General features: G+C 37.2%; 1 protein-coding gene across 1 annotated transcript; it reads left to right on the top strand.

The window, feature by feature from the left end:
- The first annotated feature begins 13,337 nt into the window (after positions 1–13,337).
- Positions 13,338–15,728, top strand: LOC148172629 (uncharacterized). Its single transcript, XM_088039459.1, has 4 exons — positions 13,338–13,775; positions 14,094–14,335; positions 14,770–14,907; positions 14,962–15,728. The coding sequence occupies exons 1-4, from the start codon at positions 13,535–13,537 to the stop codon at positions 15,301–15,303; spliced, it is 963 nt and encodes a 320-aa protein (XP_087895585.1). The 5' UTR covers positions 13,338–13,534; the 3' UTR covers positions 15,304–15,728.
- Positions 15,729–22,963: the final 7,235 nt, after the last annotated feature.

Consider the following 22,963-nt stretch of genomic DNA (forward strand, 5'->3'; position numbering starts at 1 on the left):
ATGGATGATAGTATGTGTCCATAGTTACCAATTTTCAAATTCTGTTCAGCTTCGGGATTGGCTACAGATTTTTTGTCTTATCTCGGTTATTTTTTGAGTTAAAAAATTATGGTTTCAAAATTTTGATTCAGAATTGTTGCCTCCATAAGCCCTTTCTCTCTGGGGCGCGAGTTCTGGGACACCCTGTATTCGTGCCCGCTTGCCCGCTTAAAAAGCGTAAAGTTGAGCGGTGTAAACGGTAATCAATGTAATACAGTAGGTACAACCTCGATTATTGTGCTTCTCCTAGTCGGACCCAGCACAGATACGAATTGCTAAAAAAACATACGTTTACAGCAACAAATTATTAATTTAGAACTTTTTTTAATAAAAAAATATACAGAAACTGAAACAAAATTTATAAACATTTTAACAATAACAATTCTAAATATTGGAACGAATTTAAACAATCAACTCTATCAGACATATTACATAAAAGTAATTATTTTGTAGTAAACAAATCTGTTACGTTTATTTTTTTTTTTTTTTTCAAATCTTATGGAAGCAAAAATGCAAAGTAGTGGGCCCTCCATTTGTGTGCAGTCCTGTAATAATCGAGCGAACACCCTGCACGGATAATTCCGCACCCAGATAATCGAGGTTCTACTGTAACAATTAAAAAACTTAGACTTTTCAGCTCATCGTCAATATCATATTTCGACAGGAAAAAAGCAAAAGCTTTCAATATATTATGTAATGTTAAGTTATCAAAATAGTAACTTATTGGAAAAAAATTGTAGTTTTTTTGCTGATAAATAGCTACTTACCTACCTAATATAATAAATTTTAGTGTTACGGTTTTAAGCAAAATATTCTATATGCAAAACTCGGAGATATTTTATGATAAGGAATTTGCGGAAATTTTTTATGAATAATTCCCCATAACATAATGAGTTTGGGTAATTCCATTTCTCCTTTGCTTACTTCCAGGCATTTAGTAAGTATAACATTATTGTTTGATTTCAATAGCCTATTACTAATACAAAAAAAACCTTTTTTGTTATAAACAAAGCTGTGTTTTCTATAGCTTTAAAATTGTTTTAGTTTACTTCAAATAATTCGAGAAACGGGATAAATATTCAATCAAAAATTGTGACTTCAAAAGAAGATGAATTTTAGATTGTAAAACTTACAAGATATGAATTCACTGCATACTTGAGATACTTTTTAATTTATTTATTTTTTCGCAAGCCTAACTCGTCGAGTTGAAATGTGCTTTATTTTTATTTAGTCTCATTTTCATAATCTATCTAAGAACTGTATTTATTTGTTCGTTTTATGACTGACATCCAAACAAAGTTTTCGCATTGATTAATCGATTGTTCAAGCCGCTGCCGCCATCTTGCGCCCCCTTTCGTGCACCATCTGCGATTTATGCACTTGAACAACCACTCGGACATTTTGTGCTTGCATCCAGTTATCTCTTGCGGAATCAAAATCAGCTTTGTTTTATTGCGAACACGAGAAATGCATCACGAAAAGTTAATGTCACTTTTATGATTTTGTAAGTGTAGAACATAACTGCATACATAACCTTGAGTGCTACAATGGTTCTCAAAACAAAAGCTGGGTCAAGAACCTGGTGGAAGACCTACGCGAATTTTTTCGCAAAGCGCATATGTGCAATGGAATAGTTTTCATTCACAACGAGATAGCTGAACAAAATAATACTAATCAACACCTGGCAGTGATAAGATGCTGAGCATTGAACGTAATGAAATGTGATGAGAAACATTCTATTTGTAGCACTGCTTGCAACTTCAAGATGCATCTATAAGCACATTGCGGCTTTTTTCTAAATATTGAAGAAATGCGATATGGTCAGACTGCACACCACATTCCAGACGGTTGACCCAAAAAAAAGGTCCGACGGTTACATCTTCGAGGTCGGACAGAATTTTCCTCCGTTTTTTTTCGAGGATTCGGTGTCTAGCAGAATTCGCGGTCCAAGTCGACTTGGTGTTGAGGTTGCGAAGGTTTCTGTTGTGGGTTTCCACCGCTAATTTGCATCAATCGTCAACTTCCTTGTTTTGATACGAATCGGACGAGTGTGCATAAATTAATATAAATTTAATTGTTGAATGCAACGCTTTGTATCTCTTTCAGATCATTGATCTGTATGTGCTAAATGGATACAGAAATAAATGCGATGTATCTAAACTATTGTGCGACTTGCTAGCCTTGGTTTGTTAATAAAAAATTTGTTGTAGTTGTAGTCGATTCGTAACACACTAATAGCTTGTTATATAAATTATTAACATATTATTATCTTTTTCTTATTAAATTACTGCTCATCGTTAAATTTTTATCGCAAACAGGGACAGTCCAAATTGATTTATGCATTCAGTCATCCAAGGGAAAATCTCTTGCTTGCTAATTCACCAAATTCTCGTAGTTTATGGCAACAATAAAACAGGGACGTCATGTGCTTTTCTGCGACAATTTTTGCGAATTTATAGTATCGATACCATGAATTTGGTACCGGGGAAATCATATGGCACGAAAATTAATTCAGCAGAGAAATGAAACATTACGGTATCGTGTGGGCGGGCTTTTCCCCATGATATAAGATGTTGTGAAGGTCAAGGATGAAGTAATGCTTACACGATAACAATTTTAGATTGTAGGTAATGCTAATTACTTAATTTAATTAGATTTTGAATTACCCAATACGGTTGAATTTTTAATTGTTCCATTTACGCGAAAATGAATAAGTCAGCAATTATCTGTTTCGGAGTAACCTTAAGTAGGACACAGCCCAATTATGGTTTGACGAAATCAATAACGGAAATGACCAAACCTACCTGTTTCATATCAGCATTCTTAAAAATCCGACTGCATCTTCCAATCTGAAAAACCACTTGTACGTCAAAACCCTTCTTATAAAAATTTTCAGTTTCCTCTTCCTTCTTTCTTTGAATCCTTCCAATCGGTTACCGCATTCCGGTCATATCATAAAATTAAAAGCTCATAAATTATATCAGAGTGTTTGTGGTTTTTCTACTTATCACGCGTTGTTTTCTAGGATTATTTCGTTCTTTTACCAGAAAACCATAAAATAATTAGAGTTCGCTAGCCTTAAAATGGAGCTCATCGGAAAATGATTAACAAGGATTGGATAAACAAATAGAAATGCAACTAAATGAATAAGTCGTGAATCACAATGATTAAACCGAGAACAATCTGTTGAAAAAATCTGGTCCATAACCGCAAAGTGTAACTTTTTGTCGACTGTTCCGTGAAGGGAATGCGTTAGTGAATTTCCTTTGACGCACATCAATTTTGTTGGAGATTCGTTAGGTAACACCGATTCTTGTAAGTCCAGATGGATTCTCGGTGGTATTTCATTCATACTATACTGGACCTTGATCGTTGCTTACATGATTCATTATTCTGTCGGACGTAGGTTACCGTAACTTGCACCAGATCGGACAAACGGAAAGATTACAAATGGAAATGATTCAGACATGAATTATTCAGTTGTAAAAATTTGAATAGCCTTTTACACCTGTTTTCTGTTTATTCCAAAATAACTCACTAATGGCTTATTTTTCACGAGGCACGCGTAGGAATTGCTTTCATAGTACACATCGCAGAATTTTAATGAAATCAGATTTGTATTAATACACCAGTGTCTTCGCCACATGCTGCTCATAATTTAAAACCACTTGAGGTGTACACTTTTCTAAATCCTCATGATTTGTTTCTTCATAGGAATTTTCATCTCCATTATCATTGCATGAGATTATGACATGAAAAGTTAGGTAGTGAAAGTAACGCGTGAGCCGAATGTTCTGTTAAATCAGAACGCCAATTCCAAAGTCTTGACAAATGTTGTTCAACATTGAGCGTTGTTTTTTATTTTTACCGTCTTTGGAGAAATTACATCTCCTCATATACTTTTAAAAATCACTCGGCATTTCTCATATTTTCTTATTATTAACTAATATTTACCATCTTTTTAAATCCGGCTCAGATGTCCTGGTATAATAAATGAGTCAATCCATTATTTCACAGATCACAAATCAGCCTTTATTTCATTTGTTGATTGTTACGCAGTACAATAACAAATAAAGATCCAGTAATTACTTCACGGAAATGGATCAAATGGTTTGCTGAATCACTAACAAAATTAATAGTTTTAGGGAATAATAACAACCTTATTAGCGACGAACGACAATCACTTTGTAACATCTGTAATATTATGTTCTGGTAATACCATTTCGTGTCTATCAAAATCCAGTAATCCGAGCAAATGGAGGTATATGAACCACACAATTTTTCTCGAACACTGAATCATCGTTTTATTGGTTATTTACTTTCGTGTATTGTTTTTTTATTAACTGTTAAGCTGTTTAGTAGGCAGAGTGACTAAAAGCAGATTCATAAATATTTTATCATCTTTTTAAATTATGATCTACTAAAATCGAGAAAACTATGAATAAATTTTGCATTGAGTGATTCAAAAAGCGTACTTGAAGTGAACTTGAAGTCCAATTTCCTAGCGCTGCGCTCCCACAGCGATTTCAATGGTAAATTAGACAACGAACGAACTCTTTTTGGTTCAAGTTCATTAATATTTTCGAGAGATTTTTCCTGTCGTGTGTCACGTATCCTGCATTGACGCACGCCACTGGGTCTCGTGCTCTGTCACACGCCAGGTGAAACCGCTACCACTCATCAAGACATTCTTCGAGAATTTATGAACGCATCTAGGCCGTCAGAGGAACGCCACTGTTTCTTTCGTAATTTTCGACGACAATGTTTAATCGAGTTGTAGACAACAGGTGTACTATTGTCTGTGTATCTGGGCGGCGACCCAATTACGGAAACTGTGGGCTATACCATCTATCATAGTAAAGTCAAAATGTCAAATTTTTTCCTAGATGGTGGATATATTTGATGACATGGTGTGAATGGTAATTGCTGATTTACCCACACGCAAATGAAACAGGATGCGGTTTAAGAAAGTAAACTCGCACCTGCAAATGACGCCTAAGCACCATAATTACATGGGATGACATGGAAAATATTTGTCGGTTTTTGGTAAGGTACAGTTAGTTTGCTCAGTTTTGCCCATACAGATATGGGAGCGCTCATTTAAAAGTCTAATTGTGTTTGAAAAGCGGCGACGTTTCACTTTCGGATTCTTATTTATAAACGATCATTTCGTTTAGTTTATCTTTCAAGTTAAAAGCATTCATTGACAAATGTCTCAGCAAAAAATGTTTACTAAAAAAGTGGAACCACTTTAGCCGAAACCATTTTTCAAACTTGACACTATACGTGTAATGCAATTTCGTTTGTGGCTAGCTAAAAATTACCGAACCAGAAAATTTGCTAGTCAATTACCAAAAATAACGTCACTGCTGACGTCCATTGATGACAATAAAGTCGTTATAAATCAATTACAATTTTGGTACAAATTTTATAACATAGTAAAAAGACGTAGTTTTATTACGTAGCTGCAGATATTCGTATCAAGAAAACCGTTACTGGGGTATCTAAACAGTGGTAAAAATTAAAATGTAATAAAGCAATAAATGTGACATTTTATGGTTTACTAATAAGTCCCATTATGTGGTTCATTCATGTGGTTTCATTCAACTGGAATGAAAATTGCTGAGCTCTAAAGTTCAATTTTCCGTGTTATGAAAACAAAATGTTATTTACACCGGCGTACAGCAAATTTTCGGATAAATGCATTGAAATCACATATTTATTTAACACAACATTTTCGTCATATGAAGGATTGCTCATATGTATTTGTTGCAAGAGTTTGTAAATAAAATTACAACATTTAAAATCGACATAGTAATAACACGGCTCCTAGTTGTAGTTCTAAAAAATAATTATTTCGCCGCAATGCCGTGCTAAAAAATCGATTTTTATTCCGAAGCTCACGTAAACAGGTCAAATTCCCCCGACATGCAATATTCATCCACTAAATCGGCGGTTATTAGGTCATAGATCAATCAAATTCTTCCCAGAACTGAACGCGCTGATTAAAAGGATTTCCCATTTGATCCAGCCCGACAAAGGATAATAAGTATTCCTTAAAGTCTTGACCACTAGACGTGCCCACTAAAATTAAATGTTACAAAACTCATTCAGGTACGTACTGAAAAAAATTAATACGAATCGGAAACAGTTCGTTAATTGGACCTAGGAAAACTAGGTTAGTGTGGGAGAATCACCTCCATTGAGAAAAGCAGTTTTCAGTAATAATGGCAACAGGAAGTCTAGTGGAGGTGATATACTTTTATAAATTGGAATACAATAATTGGGAGTGGGCGGCAGATTTTCTGTAACTGGAAATAATCCACGTGTTGGGATGCTACGATCACTCCACTGGAGTTCTGCAAATTCTTGGATGAGTAATGTCCGCTTATCCTTTGCATTTTTGTTGCAGGAATTCGCTTAGTCGCCCAATAACCGTTCCCGGAAGGTAAGTCTGGAAGATTTTATCTTTAATTTCTATCGAAACAGATTTAAACTACCTGCACGATTGTGTAAAACAATAGATCAAAATTATTGGCGTATATTTCATTCGCAGAACAATCAGATAGTTTTCCCGGGGATGTTATAAGTCATCGCGCCGTGTACCAGGCTACAAAATAAATTTTATTTGCTCAAAGACGCAGGTGTGAATTTAATTTACGATACTGCCCGTTTCTTACATTGCGGTTGTGATTTTCCCGAATAAATATTTGATATCCGACTTTAGATTGATGAATTACAAAAAAGCACCAAGTAGGTGATAATTTATAAATCAAACATCTTGTATTCAGCTGCTAGTGAATCGGCATGCAAATATATGGAATTTATTGCAAGGTGCAAACTTGCCTTTCTCTTTCATTGGGATAATTTATCTATCGTGTCTTAATCCATGAATGAAAATCTCTGCTATCAATGAGCATACACGAATCAGAAGGCGTAGCAAATGTTACTCGCCCACTTCTTGCATTTCCGGTCAACCGTTGACGCATTTGGGTTCCTTTCAAACAACCGCAAAATCGATTATCATCGACATCTCTTCTTTTCGATGAGGTGGAAAAAATCCTAGAAGAATGACGAATGGGACGATTGTTTTACAAAAATTCGTTGTAGCCCATAGAAATCGGCCGGCGCTTAAATTCTTTAGACTCATTCACAATAGACGAAAATGCGTGGAATTTAGACAGTTTGTGGGCCCACACCGACGCGAGTAAATTTTATGTGGAGGCGGACACCACAGATTTGCATTTATGGAATTATTAAATTGAATGGAATTCGAACGAGTCGTTAGATGATGAGGAAGTGTCGTACCTGACTTGCATGGGCAACATCGATTTTTCGGAGAATTATTTCTTGGTGCCTTATTGGCGGGAAAGGGGCCGAATCGCACGGAAATTCAATATTTTCTTTATTATTTTTCATTCAATTTTTTCCACCTACCATGGAAAGACCAGTTCTAGTCAAATCGCTTCAACGTGTTGTATTGAAGGTAAAACTTCTTGGATTTTCTTCACATGTCTTTTTTGTAACATAATTTAGTTAAAATCGATCCTCCTCTTCTGTTAACATCACTTCTAGTTTTTTTTCTATAGTTACGATATGAAACATCAATATCTAAATCCATTTCGTTAAAATTTGGTGAATAGATGTAAAATCGCCGTTTCTAAATTTAAATTTAAAAATTAATCTTAGTCCAGTGAGTCATAAACGTAGGTTCCAATATCGTACTTATTGGAACTCTGACAAGTCATTGATGTAGGAAGCGATTTTAGTCTCAATAATCATAATAGTAATCCATTTACATTATAGAGCTCAAGAACTTATTTTTGGATTTGATATCATTTTGCCTGACGTAAATCCTTTTTGCTGAACTTGCTCCCGGTCCCGTTGTGGTAAGGTCAATGTAACTTGGCTCCCATTTTCAAAATTTCCAAAGTATGTCATTTCACCACGAACAATACCTTTGATTGTTGAAAGTCCGTCCCTGCCGATGAGTCAATCGTTCCCCTCGTTATTAATTTGGCGCTCGTATCGCAGTGGTAAGAGTGCGCTCCTGATCGCGATCTCAGGTTTCGGGGTCAAGCGGAATCGAATCCGGAGAAGACGGCGGCGGTTTCTTTGATTCACCATCGTCTTCACATGTTTTCACGGTCCCATGGGACGTTTCCCTCGTGCACCTGACGAATATCTATCGCAAGCATTTCCGCAGTGATTATGCTGCACTCACGTATGAGAATGTCTGCTGGAATGTGAACATGTTAATAAGTGACTAGTCCCAAATTCTTATCTTTTGAATCTGGTGTAAACATTATTTCCCAAGGTTTTAACAACTTCTCTGCTTACCAGTCGTTATTTATGGGGGTCACTATACCGGCGACGAGTTGCTATATTATAATATTAAAATTCAAATAAAATTTATTTCATAATAAAGTTAATGCCGAGGGTTGAGTTGACGTGAAAGCACCGCCGCTTTGAGGACCAACTATCATAAAAAATTCCGAAAATGACTACTACGTGTGAGCATTTCTCTTAGCTTCATTACTTGAAAAGGTGGTTTACTAGAAAACAGGAAACTTGTTCAAACTGGCTGTAATCCCCATGCGAAATCTGACGGGTTCCAGTCTTTGGCGGTCTCTGCATGAATTTATGGACCAGATTTGCAACCCTTGGGCTTACTTTCTAAGGATAAAGATAACACTAAGTGAGGGATAAGTCGGAGGAGGTCCGAAAGTCATTCCCTAAGTGTTTTGCAATTTCTCCAAAGCTCCTTCCAGAAAATTCGCTTTTAATGTAATTTATCAAATGAGGGAATTTCCTCGGCGTCTATTACGGAGAGCCATTTAGTTGGCATGCTGCCCCAGGTTCATTAGTCACTTTATAAATAATTTATTTCTAAAATTCAAAGAATTCTTTTCTGCTTTTGTTTATTGGATTTTCGAACTAAACTTTTTGTGACGATGTGTAAAATACAAATTTTTCCCAAACCACAAGTGTTGCAGGTAGTGCACTTCCGTAAATCACCACACTTCCTATTTGAATGCAGTTTCATTGATTGATAAGGTGGGCTGAGCTGTTATGTTTTGGCACAGGACTGCCTAAAACTTTCTTGAGTCACTTCCGATGCTTTTGTAATGTTTTGCCAAATCGCGCGGATGTTTTCTTTATTTTTAAAATGCCAGAAATTTTCGGATTTTCCTGTCTATCCCCTGGAAAACTGCCAAGCCGGCTCTTGTCAAAAATCCGTTGACACTAGTAATATTTTACAATGTCATGTCATAAAATTGCAGTAATCAGATTTCGCTACTCAAAATTGTCCAAAAAAATCTGCAATATGTAAATGTATCATCGTTTGGTTTGGGAAGGTAAGTCAAGAGCACTTGTCGAGCATTAGCGTAATTAGTTCCAGAGATAGTATTTTTTCTGAGTCACTCATCATCGCGGCATTACCTAAAATATTTGGAATTGCTTCAATTGTTCCATACGTACGTAAAATGCAATTAAATATGATTAATTCGTTCAAAATAAGCGCATGGACGCTGTTCACACACAACAAAAAGTACCTCCCAGAATTTAATCGGTCAATTAAGAGCAATAAAAAAGTAAATTATAATGGAAACGCTGTTGCGCTAAAACAAAGTAGTCGAACTAGCGATTGACATTGACAACATTCCCCGACAACCGCGCAGTGACCGTCTTGGACGCACATCTTGCATGTGTTATGAAGTTAATAACACATTTCGGGAAAAAAATCCAAAGTTCGGAATTTTTTAGGCTTTCGTTAGTGTAGAAACCGCAATGGGAAACGGGCGATTTCATTTATCTAATGTGGTTGTAGTGGATAATCGGCCGGGTCATTCGCACTTCGTTACACGCTTTTTGCCTTCGAAGGCATTTAAATTGATTTGGACACTGGTAACGAATCGAACGAGGACAAAAAAGAGGGTGTCAAAGAAGGCGAGGCAAAAGTTTGACAAATTGCCACACGTCTCTCTTCGGCATCAGCATCTCGCTAAAGCCATGAGAAACAAAGCTGATGTTGCTTTCTTGTTGCTGATAATGGCATACCCACAACTTTTTGATTTCGTTTTTTTTTCGTTTCTTTAATTAACTCTTATCTCTTCCTGTGCAATCAATAGGTAAACTAATGCATTGCGGTTTGGGGAAAATACGTTATTAGAAGAACTAACGCTAATAGATTCTAATGGGTTTAAAATGTTACATCCAACAAAATATGGTGGTTTTTCTTTTTTAAGTAAGCTCTCACGGTAAAATTTTCCTTTCAGTTATATTAAGCAAAGTTTTTAAATCTTATCTAAAGCTTATCTATCTTTATTGACGGATTAGATTGTACCAAATTTGAACCAATTAGAATGACAATCATACAGTATGTTTTAAATAAACGTTATCTTTAAGTTTGAAGCGTTTTAATTGGTCGTCTGATATATCTAATCATGTATACCGATTGTAAAGAGCCAATTTACATTGGAATGACTTGCATTTTGGACACGGACGTCATAATAGGGATTGCTATACCTAAAACAATAATAAAACTTGTACAAACGTACTAAAAAAATTCGGAAAAGATTATTTTACCGGCTGTACATAAAATTCACAAATAGGTACTAATTACTGACCCCAACTGAGAGATAAGAGACGGATAAGCCTTCTTAATCTTATTGGTAATAAAACTTGAAGAAGTCCATAAAAGTTAGGTAGTTAACTTTATTCTGGGTTTTTGCACACCACAACCTTATCAGCTGTTTTGACTTAGGTTATTCTCTAAATCCCTAACAATAGAATTAACATAATTTATACCTTTAGTGTACTTGAACGATACGCCATAAATTATGACTAGTGATAAATTTAAAATTTGACAGGTTAACGTTAAAGTGCGGGGATTTTCACGATATCAAAGTTCATTCAAATAAACCTTAGTCGGCCTTGTATTTTTCACATTGGTACCTTCAAGCTTCAAATAATCAGATAAGTTGCACCATTTTGCACACTTTGAAATTAAGTAACTGCAAAACTTGTTCTATCACCTAAGTAAATTCATAGTTGAACGTCATTTTACGATGTTTATTTAACTGTTTATCTGTAGCCTTAAGAATCGACAGTGACTTACAGATTTAAGAATTCTGTGTTTTTCATGATTTTCAGTCACGATCGTTGTTACTTTCTCGCATGCAAACGCAATAAATCTGAATTTTTGCTTCAATGATGATCTTATCCCTTAAATAATATCTTTCCGGATTTTTGTTGGAGAATCTCGTGGAAACTCCACAACCCACGCGTCTTTGCGGGTTGTTGAAGCTTATTGTTAGTATTCCGCTCGTGGATACTATGCGTAATAATCGGTTTTTCTAGTTAAGTAACATAGATCATGACATTGTCGTCTATGATTGATCAGTGCGGAATTTAGGAACAAGCGCTTTCTTTGTGGTAGGTAAAGAGAAAAGCGCAAAGTCATTTTTGCCAAAGTGTAACAGTCGGGTCCAGAGGTTGTAGCGCCAAATCCGTATTGCACAAGTACAAATAAATATCCCCCGGAGAAATCTTCGTCTATTACACCTCGCAAGGTCGAACACGAACCGTGAATCATTTATTCATTAGCTAATTATACACCTGCCATTTGTTTGCAATAAACTTACCACATTCAAGTAGGGATTCCCTATACTGTTCGTCTACACGGTGAAAATTGTTTAAACAAAATCTTGTCCAAACATTCGCGAGATGAATGATTTCGGCGCGTGCAAGTTCAGACTTGATCTTTTCATGTTCGCACCTAATGCTCAAACATTTACTTTTCGCCAGCGAAAAGTGACAAATTGGAAATTAACACTACTAATCACGGATTTAAGTAGCTAAATTACACCTATTGTACTCTAATAACAGATAATGTTTAATGGCATTGACGTTTGTGAACAATCACAACGAGAAGAGATAAATGTCAAAATTACACCATACAAACGCATTTACCGATAAATATTTGTTTACTGACGCTACATATAAATAGAGATGTAATGAGTCTAATTTTACATCTGCAGTCAACACGTGAAACTGTAATCTCGAGATAGCAATTATTATAATTACACATTTTTATCTTGATGGAAAATATCAAAAGCTTTGTACCGTCTCTCATGATGATGTAAAACTTCGTAATTTGATGTTACTAGGATTTCTGCGAATCGGACTCTCTTTTCTGGTAACTCGCGCGCTGGAAATTTTTGCAGGTTTTTAATTATTCGTCATCGTAGAACAAGACATTGCTAAACGTTGCAACAAATTGTGTATTAGTTAAAAAAGTTGGCACTGGCTCAAACTCGTTCGATGACACTGACAGTGAGATAAAATTTCAAGTTCATTTGATTGTTTAAATTTTTTGATTCTATTAACTTCATGTTTGCAGCTGAATCATGGCGTTTTATTTTTAGATAGTCAAATTAATTTATGTTTCGATTGTGTCTATGGAAAACATTAAACTGACTCATTTTTGTGATGTTGGCAGTTTTTTAACATCATTTGAAGTCAAGCGACTTGGTTGAGTGTTTGTATTATGAATAAACTTGGAGATTTATAGTTTGTTATTTACAGTATCTCGTGTTTGTTATTACGCAGATTTCTTAATTGTTACTTAATATTATGTATTATAAAATTACACCGATCTTTCTTATCTATCTATAACAAACAGTTGGATTTTCATTGCGGATGTACCTAACGGTGGGAGGAAAAGACTTGAATTTTTGAATTTTGAAATGCTTGTTAAAATAGAGAGTGTTTATCGACATAACGATGTGGGTGTTGGATTTTTGGCATCGCGGATGTTTACGGGTGCGTTTCTTTGAGCTCGCCCCAATAATGGACCTTTCCACCTCCGTGGTCGATATTTTTATTACTCAACACAACATATCCGCGACAATGTTTCGGCATCTGCTCCATTAAATGACGACTGTAAGTTGCGTAAAGAAATAAAATCTTTTTTTGCGGGGTGTCATGTTGCGCCTCGCCGCTTGATAATTTCTTGGAGCTGAACTTGACGGAATTTCCGAAAACGGTTTCGATTTCCGATATGAGAAGCAGACTTACCCATTACGATAAGACGGGGTTGCGTCCATATGGTCGGACTTGCGTAAATTATGGTATGATTAATCATGGCGAGGTCAGTGCAGTGTCGTAGTGTCGCTTCTGAAGATCTTCCAACAGATGAGTATCTACCCGGAAATTATCGAATAATAGTGGGGGGGTTTACAATTATGAATGAGTAGTGAGTAGATGGGCGGAGCATACGAAGCATACACACCCCCCTAGCATAAATAGTTCGTCAGTTTACGTTTTGTCCACTAGCAGAATGTTGTGTTAAGTCTGAGAGACGTACCGATGCTGTCGATCGTAACACGTGAGATTTGCCGGTTTGTTCTAGTCACCAGTGATTGGTACCAGTGAAAGAGTTTTCGGTGATTTCAACGAGCGAAGTTTTTCGTTTATTTTTTTTTTAACGATGGAGTGCGCTTATCAAGGTCATATTGTCGGTATGTTAGACCGCGACCAAAGGACCGCCAAAAGATACATTTTTGACAGGCACGTGGTGTCGGTGAACGAGTGCGAGTATTCTTCGCAAGATCGGACTGTTTTAACGAGACAAAATAAAACGCTTAGTCATAGTTCCGTTCCGAGAAGGACGAGTCCACACTCTTCGTGCAAAACCAGGAAAAGTGGGCACTTCTGGAAGAGTATATACAGTAAGTCGAACCGTTTGATAATGTGTAACGATAGGCGGGGCGATCAACAGGTGGCCAATAGCGCGCGGCAACCGGAACCGCTGCGGATCTAACTATTTAATAATCCTTACCATCTCTCAAACTATTTTTGCGCGTACTGTACCTGTCGTAATTGGGGCGACATGAGTCACGTGTAGCCCGGAAAGTTTGTTGACTCAAAGTCCCGGAGTCTGGATTCGAGTACCCGGAGTCCGAGGTCTCGTTCCCACGCTCCGGCGCCCTTCCCGTGTTTGTCCGCAGTGTCCAAATATTGTAACACGTGTGTGTGTGTTCTTGCAGGACTAAAGCACGCCCTCGTCGTCGGAACTTACCTCAGCCTGCTTTCGATACCCAGCGTGTCTTCGGCACCTGTGAGAAGGAATATGTCATCGAGGGATTTACCTCCTCCCAAGTGGATTAATCCATGCGGGATATACGACGCTGCCCCCGGAGTCCCTCCACCGAACTCTTCACTCATCGCAGCGATCGTCTCGCAAACAACCACCAGCTTATCGATAGCCGAGAATTTGATAAAAGAGTTCGTAAGTATTCCCGACCTTGCTGTCGCAGACAGTCTGACGCCGCTCGCGAAGGAAGCGCACGTTCTCCTGGTCCTCTGGAATTGCGCCCGCTTCCTCTTAATAAATTGATTGTCGTCGAACAATAGTTAACTAACGACAGAGGAAAACGGACACGATTTGCCGGATGTGACAAAGACGCGAAGTATTTGTATCCGATGGAATGAGACGACGCGTATTAACGCCTAAAGACAACGAAAGAGACAAAAAATATGATAGTGTGTAATCAGACATCGACGGACGGCATAATAAACACCGATCGCGCATACTAATCAGTCGGGAGTAATAAGCTGGGCTAGTTAATAATTCTTGACAAAGACTTAATTCGAAGAACCTCGCTAAATTGTTCTAAATTCGCTTTCGCCGAACTCCAACTAATTGCCGTGTTCTCGTTGCAGGCCCGCAAAACCTTCAACATGGACGTCGAACAAGTCCACAATCTTCATAAGAGCACCGACTACACTTGGCTGCCAACCAAGGAACTTCCCAAAAATCTCAACGAACAAGTTAGTCAAGAACATTTAGACAGTTTAGAGGTAAAAACAACAACTTTTCATTTATGTAATTATTCTAATTTTTTTCTTCAACAGTTCCAACCGACTCTTCTGTCTGTTTACGAATCTCTTCAGAAATTCGCCGTGGTTCTCGAACAAATCGTTTGGGACGAAGAAAAAAGAAACAGTGATTTTAAGTCCACGTTTGATACAATTAGGAACGTTCTGCACCCACTGCTTTGCGAGGTTAACGTGGCCATTGTTGAAAATGGTCTCACTATTAAAGACGTTACTCGTGAGGATTTGCCATCAGATTTTAAAGACTTAGACAACACCAATATGAACATGAGGAATTGGATCGTCTACAGAGACTATATAAACATGCTAGAGTACGTCTTGCAGGTATTTAAGCATTTCCAGCAAAATGTGAGCGCATAAATATTGCGAATTTGACAAAAGCGTCTTCGACGCCGACTTTTACGTTTACTAGATCTGACTTTTATATTTTTCTCATCAAGTATATACAAAATGACTTGTTATTTATTAATTTAATTTTACTCTGATTTGGATGGTCAAGGAAATTTCTACTTGATCGCCCGAAAGTATTCGTCGCTAGATATAAGTAATTTATTTTTTTAATTTAATTTAAATTTGTACATTTGTATATATATTATATATTTATATTATAATATATATTTGTAAATAATGTGCAATTGCTTATACTCATTTTGTGTCCATGTGTAAATTAGATTTAGAATTACTGTGATAAACCAGGGACGTACTTACAGCGAGTGCAACTTGAGACTTTTCGAAAGTACGTCTCTACAAGACCCCGAAATTAATAAAGTATTTTTTCTTTTTAATGCCTGTTTAATTTTCTCTTCACCTCTCTAATGATGAAAACAAATATTATCTTCCTGCGGTTTGGTGACACTTTTGTGTCAACTCAAAGCGAGTCGTCACCCCGACAATTTAGACTGCAACAAATCAAAACAAATATTTAAACTCATCCACACTTAACGGTTACGTAGACGTCGCAAACCTACTCTACCCACATCAAAAATTCATTCCGACCGTTATTGATTTACGCGCCCTTGACCATGAACTTACTTCGTGGAATGTTAATTTTTCGGAAAACACAAATGCGATATTGACCTCTTCATTGATTGTCAGGCGTCAATGAAAATTATTTTCAAATCAGGGTAAATTACTGTGGTCATCTCGTGCGTCAAAAATCGACAAGTCCCGTGAGGACCATTACGATAATTATTGTGGGTGGAAAATTTGAACTACTTGGGAATGATTTCCACAGATGGCGCTTAGAGAAATGCCTGTGGTGGGGGTTGTGTTTTGGGAACTCCAGCGATTTGGTGGAACGTGCTTTTAATTATTCATTTGTTAAAAAGATTAATTTTCGCTGAATATCGAGTCATAGGACCTCTGGTTTTTTCCAGGACGGCGCGGACTAAAACTGTTTTGCCGTAAAGGAATTTTAAGGGAAGGTGTATATTTAATGACATCTACGAATCAGCAGCTAATTGAAATGTGCAGTTTTCACCTTGTCAAACGCATGTTGGTGCAAAACCGCGAAATATATCACGTTAGTAAAGCACAAATTTGTTCTATTTATATCCGGCCTTGGTGCGAGGTAAACGAATCCATCAATTTGAAATACACATACCTACCACAATAATTCGGTTTTATGTAAGGTTATTGAATTGCAGTCTTTTTCGCGTAACCCACGACATTTCCATGGACTCAAATCGGGTCAAAAGGGAGGCGTAACGCGACCAATGTGGGGGTTCGTTGCATAAGACCAGTTCCAGCTCTCTGAAAGCCAGTGCGATTTTATAATTAACCGTAGGAACGCTAACTAAAAGAATAACCATGTTCCATTAATGTCATTATCGAGGTTGCCGATATTCCAGAGTGATGTGGGATCGCCGATTGCCAAGGTGATCTGTCAATGCCCGAAAGCTCCATTCCGCGAAGACATGCCCGGTTCCCACGAACTTGTTACCTATTCCGTGAAAAATTCGTTCTTTTTACCGGTCTACCTACCTCTACCTACCTTTGGACGGGTTCAACGTTGCCAGTTTGAGCAATTTCACTGCGATTCGACGACGATCCTGACCTCTGCCACGGGACATGTGTTGGTGAAATTTACGTCATAAGGTTCTACTATATGGATGACAAATACTTTTACTTAATTTGTGAGCCACATTACAATGGAAATCTTTTTCCGATGGACCCGCAACGTTAGCCCATATGATTTCTGACAATTAGACGACAATATCGTGAACAATGTCAATGTAATGACGACGTCACCGATTTAGAACGGGCGTCATTATGCGGCCGCATGTTCACCTTTTAATTGAACTGTCAATGTGCTGCTCATTGGTTAGAAGTCGTTGTCATCGCAATAAATAAACCATGTCGCGTGCTTTTCATAAAAAATTAATGTTTTCACTTTATAGGGGTAATAATTTTTTGACACGTGATTAAAATTTGCCGTGATTGTTGCCAGGAAATCCATCATTCAGAAGCGGATCAATCAATAAAAAAATTAAGTAAATCGCATGATAGCGCCTCACAGCTGTCCAAGCAAAAATGTTTGCATAAATAAATATGTTTAGGTATTTATATATTTTTTTAAATATTTGATGTTCAAATATTTAGTATCATTCAATCAATAGTAGCAATAAAGTATTTGTGCGCGTAATATTTTGCAATATTGACAAAACAAACACTACTGGAATGTAATTCACTAGATACTCTGGTTTAATTCGGATATACTGGATCTGAACTTATAATCCTCCTTTTTTAATTTACCTATTGATAAGAATGAGCAAATTTAGGTACTCGATTTTTTTTTTGAAGAGAGCATAGAACTCGTGTTCTAGGAGAGATTTTCTAGGAAAATATGTTTTTCCGAAGTCTTAAAATAGTCCAATTGTGGATTTTTCCGTGATTTGTTGTTTGTTTAGCCGAGCATTAAGATTTTCCAACGCATGTTTTGTGAGATGCGGTAATTATGAGCTATCGATGTCGACCAGAGAGTATTTGTCGTCGAAGCCAGCGTTCAAATATTTAGTTATAAGTACCGTCTGAAGAACAAAGCGGTAACTTTCAAAGTCTATATTGGCATCTTGTAAAACATATTTTGGTGCAATTCATCCGCCCATCCCAACAAGAAGAATAAAAGAGCAACCACATCCCATCAGAGACAAAAAGATGGTAAAAGAAGATATCCTAAAACTAACAAATGTAAAATGCAAATAACTTACAAAACGAACAGCGACTAAAGCACGGTCCAAATTTTTTATTGCATGTTAACATCAGAAACTACTCTACAAAAAAACCAACATAACTTTTACCTGTCGGTGTGGGACTAAAGACTCCCGAAGGTAAGAAAAACAGAATGCGATTTTGTGCTTTCTGTGTTCGAGACTCGCCTCAGATTGTGTTATCATCGGTGGACATCGCTGGAAGGATGCGACCAAACTGGTCACGGGGTCAGCGAGCACTCCATTCAGGATTCTACGCCTTCACACAAAAATTTTATCGCCAGACCAATCCTCATCTCACAAAATTCCAAAATTATTATAATCACCATATATTTTTTTAATCGGTGGGGCCATCAGCCGACATTTAATTAATATTTATTGAAATGCCGAGTGGAGACATTCATTTTCTAGTCATTTCCATTTTTGGGGACGAATGACGATTTGCAGCTTCCTATTTAGAAATGCGTCATGACGGTGAAATTTTCTCAAGTTATTGACAATTCTCGTAAGAGAAGCTAACAGTAAATTGACATTTTATGTGCGTATAAGGATTGGCCAGAAATCTGGGCAGTGGTTCCGGAAGCTGTTTGGTTCAATATGACGCAATTTAGACTGATGCAACGGTATCACTTTCTCGGGAAATCCAAGAATTTTTCATTAATAAATAGTACCCATGGGACTGTGTTTGAACACGTCCAAAGTCATGATCAGATAAAAGTGTTTTTATTGCACCATCGCTACTTTTTATGAATGAATCGAATGTCAACAGGATACAGCTTTAATTCAAGTTGATAAGAATTGTCAACAATAGTCGAGAATTTGGCTATTGCATAAGTTGTGATAGGATCTTCTGATTTAGGCGCCAGACGATGGTTTCCGCTAATGATTGTCGAAAGTGATTCAAAATTGCTGGATGGAAGCCAGACATGTTTTACAGTTAGTTCGCCACCTACCTTCATTGGTATTCAGGGTCTAATTGCCTTTATAGCATTGAAAATCCCTCAATAGAATGCGAAATGTTATATATTGTCGGCACCTTTACAAGGATATTTGAACACATTATGGACGATTTCGATAGTGATTTATGACTTGGAAGATTGGGTGATAAAGCCATCCCATATCGAATGAAAAGAAAAAAGAGATTATTTGCCTGTAGACTGAACAGGTTCGGTATAGTCAAAGTTTGGAAACAAAGAAGACCCATCTGCGGTCAGGGCGTTCCACCCCGTTCCTTAAGATAATCCCCAAGAAGCTGCCGCAGCTCATAAAGAAATTAACAGTGACTTTACAGCAATAATATATTGCACGTTGTAAATTACTGATAATTTGCAACAAAGCGACAAGCCACTGACCAAAATTGTTAATTTGAATGCGCTTTCAGGTAGGTAGGAAAGGCCAAAATGAAAACTTGATATATTGCCTTGAGAATAGTTTTAGAATCGCATCATGCAACCCACACAACTTAAGATTCGATTGCACTCGTTCAGACCATTATTTGTTTTTCCCACCTGTCCGAGTGCAGTCTTGTAGATTTATATAGATTGCCAACACAAAACGGCCGTGCACTTAACCGAATAATCTCAATGTTGCTTCTATACGGACGCCATCCGTGGTCACGATTCCATTATTGATATAGGGAAGGGACGCAGGTAAATTCTACATCCTTCCACATTAGCCAAGATAATGATATTCAGTAGTGATAGCTTCGGGATTCATGCATGAAACGATATCCTCATGTTCAAATCTCCAACTTGTTTTTGTCTTTTACGTTTATTTTCAGAAGCACTTTTCACGCATCATTTTTTGGTGCATGCACTATAAGTTTTAGTTGAGACCTTGACGTATAGATGGCATGATTGTTGAATATGGTACTTAATCTAATTTTAATTTTTGCATTCTGTCTCAAGTTTCTACAATTTTTATAAATTCGACACACCTTTTCTTAAGTTAAAAAAATCTGACAAAATTTTCAAAAGTACAATATTAAAACAGTGACTGATCCGTTCTGGTACTTCCCCTCATAAAATTCACGTCATTATTATCATTGTTTAAACAAAACCGTTGATTAAAAGGTGTATCGTTTCAATTAGTTTTATTTCGACCTGGTGTACGTCGGTGTGTGTGAAAATTATTTAAAATGGTTAAAGTTTTAAGAAGTGACTACACGGATACCTTCTATAGTTTTTGATGCTTCTGGTGAAAGTTTTTGTCTTTCCGATGTGTAATTATTTTGGTTTTGCTAGAAAAATAGTAATAAGATGGGGTAAGTTGAAATATTAGTCGAAAGAAAATAATACATCGAACAGGTTTTTTTGCAATTTGAATGTTTGTGTGCTACTTATCAGTTTTATTTGGTTCAATATTTGAAATTGATTTTGGTTAAGTTTGATAAATGCTAAACAAACATTTGAAATAGAAATACTTGTTCTAACTGTATTTTAAGATAAGAAAGCTTATGTTTTTGGATTTTCCGGTAATATAAATTTGATTTTATTTATCAATAATATCTACAAAACATTGACACATATTAATAGGAATTATCTAGAGATTTTGTAGATTTTTACGCAAAGTACTTTACACTTCAAATTCAAATTATAAATTTCTTAGGGGTAAAATCAACTGTAAGCAACCATTTTATTGTAAACGCTTTAAAATAGTGAAGTAGTAGCCTACAAAGAATCACTTTCGAGAACATATGTATTTGTAGTTCCACCGACGCGTCGCGGTGTCTCAATTGAAGTTATTGGAAAGTGGTAAAATATTTCTGTTTTTCTGGACGAACCGGACATCTTTATCTTGCTTGAAATGTAAGTCGTGTAAACCGTTGGAAACACTGTTAATCCTAAGCCAGAAAGAAGTTCATTGTTAATCCTCGGTGGCATTTATGCGTTTTGACTTTTCTTCTATTTAATTCCCATTAGCCCATTGCCTCCCATGCCATATTTTCGTCAACAACGTCTTAAGCGGCACACTTTTATGTCTTTGTATCGTTCCATCGACCATTACGATATACAAAAGCTCTCAAAGGTACGCCACTGTCCATCATAGCTGTCGAAGCTCGCTTGTGCGAATCCGTCCCTGGGTGCGAAGGGCCGCAGGTCCGCGGTAGGTAAAAGATGAATGGAAGAGTGCTGCACCGTCGCCGACACCCACTCAATGAATAGCTCCGGTGAATTGAGATGTCAGGAAATGCTCGACGTGAATTGGCGAACAATACAACTAGTAAATATTTCACCTCCTAGGAGGACCAATTCACATATTGTCCATTATCTGGGCATCTAAAGTAGACGCCACCGCGACTTTCACACAATACCATTGCCATTTAAACGGGTCTGGTCCAAAAAACACTTTACGATTGTTATTGTACACCTCCAGCCGGCGGAGAATTTTCATTCTTTCATGTCGTTTTTGCATCGCCGCTAATGTGTCCCTTCCTTCCTTACTTAACCATTCGTTCCGGCCATTCAAGCGTACATACAAAAATTACAAACAAATAGAAATAATTCGTTTATCTGCGATTCTCTGACGTTCATACCAATTAATCTTCAGATAACTGGATGGAACTTTTAATTTTCGTTGAGTCGTAAACAAGTGTCTTGGAGTACCACATAAACAGAGACTTTATGGTAGAATTAACTTTGTCTCAATAAAGATGCAAGGTTATAAAAGAATCTCTTGCAGGAGGGATATGAAGCAAGCATGCAAATGCCAAATTTTGGAAAAGAAATAGTTAGTCTAACATTTCGTAAATTCTGGCACTCCTCATGGGATTACTAAATTCACTTTGGTAATAAATTGAGTTAAAAATCCTTTATTGTCATACAACACCCATTGTTTCTTCACATGCGAATCGTACTCGAACGCATGCAAGTGGTATTTCCGGAGCGACGATTTACCTTTTAGTTCTTCGCCAACAATGTAGGTCAGGTATAACCACGTTACGATATATAAATAATGGAATTTTTGACGGCTTTGTACAAAAAGCAATGTCCCGACCGTTCCCAATTTTAATGATCGATGTGTAGACAAAAAATGTGTTAACCGGACCACCGACATTACTAACACAAATAGGTGGGTCTGGCCTCTATTCACCAATTATTTTCTGCAGACTTGACCCATTCTTCTCCAATGACTGAACCGACGTCGCGACTACACGCACGCAGGCCAAAAATTTCGGAAATGTTGTCTGCAAGTTCAAATGACAAGTAAAAATAGGAGTCAATTCCAACGCCATGATGAATGATAATATTCTATTATTGGCATTGGTGTGCATTGATACTTTGGATTGAAGACTCCTGTTTTCGCTCGACCTTTGCTGTGAAAGGTTTTGTTCGCAAATGTGGCAATGTTGTTATTGCAAGTGTAATAAGCGGTCGGACTGGTCGTTGATTGGTAGTTGTCTTGTTACGCCACTGTTGTCCGTCATTTTCGGTCAAAAAGTCCGTCCCTGCACTCAGGTAGTCGTTATAATGTGGCATTTGTGCATAAATCTACTCGTGACAAGTGCACGCCTAATCCTCCGTGAAAAGAAAGCAAGGTCCTCGACAATAGTCGAATATCGCCTTTGAGTAAATATTTGCCGATTGCTGTAAAACTGATTCGGAACGGTGATTTACAACTAGTGCTGAATCACCAGAGACGAAGAGAGGCGCGATCCGTCGATGGGAGGTCCGGTCGGGCATGTTGTTAAACAATCGCGCCAGCGGGGAATTTATGGGCAAAAGCGCTGGTCAGCAGAGCATCCCAATAATCACCTCTGACACCTACCAGCCTGTGACTAAGACCGGTGTCGAGTTCATATGCATGCACGA

This window comes from Gnatocerus cornutus, chromosome 6 (genome assembly GCF_029298725.1).
Source record: "Gnatocerus cornutus isolate USDA-ARS CGAHR chromosome 6, icGnaCorn1.1, whole genome shotgun sequence".
In the NCBI taxonomy this organism is placed as follows: Eukaryota; Metazoa; Arthropoda; class Insecta; order Coleoptera; family Tenebrionidae; genus Gnatocerus; species Gnatocerus cornutus.

Excerpts from the sequence above, each read along its gene's own strand:
- LOC148172629 (XM_088039459.1), top strand. The coding sequence starts at position 13,535 with ATGGAGTGCGCTTATCAAGGTCATATTGTCGGTATGTTAGACCGCGAC. Across the intron at positions 14,336-14,769 it reads AGAATTTGATAAAAGAGTTC|GCCCGCAAAACCTTCAACAT; the intron begins GTAAGTATTCCC and ends TTCTCGTTGCAG. Across the intron at positions 14,908-14,961 it reads AACATTTAGACAGTTTAGAG|TTCCAACCGACTCTTCTGTC; the intron begins GTAAAAACAACA and ends TTTCTTCAACAG.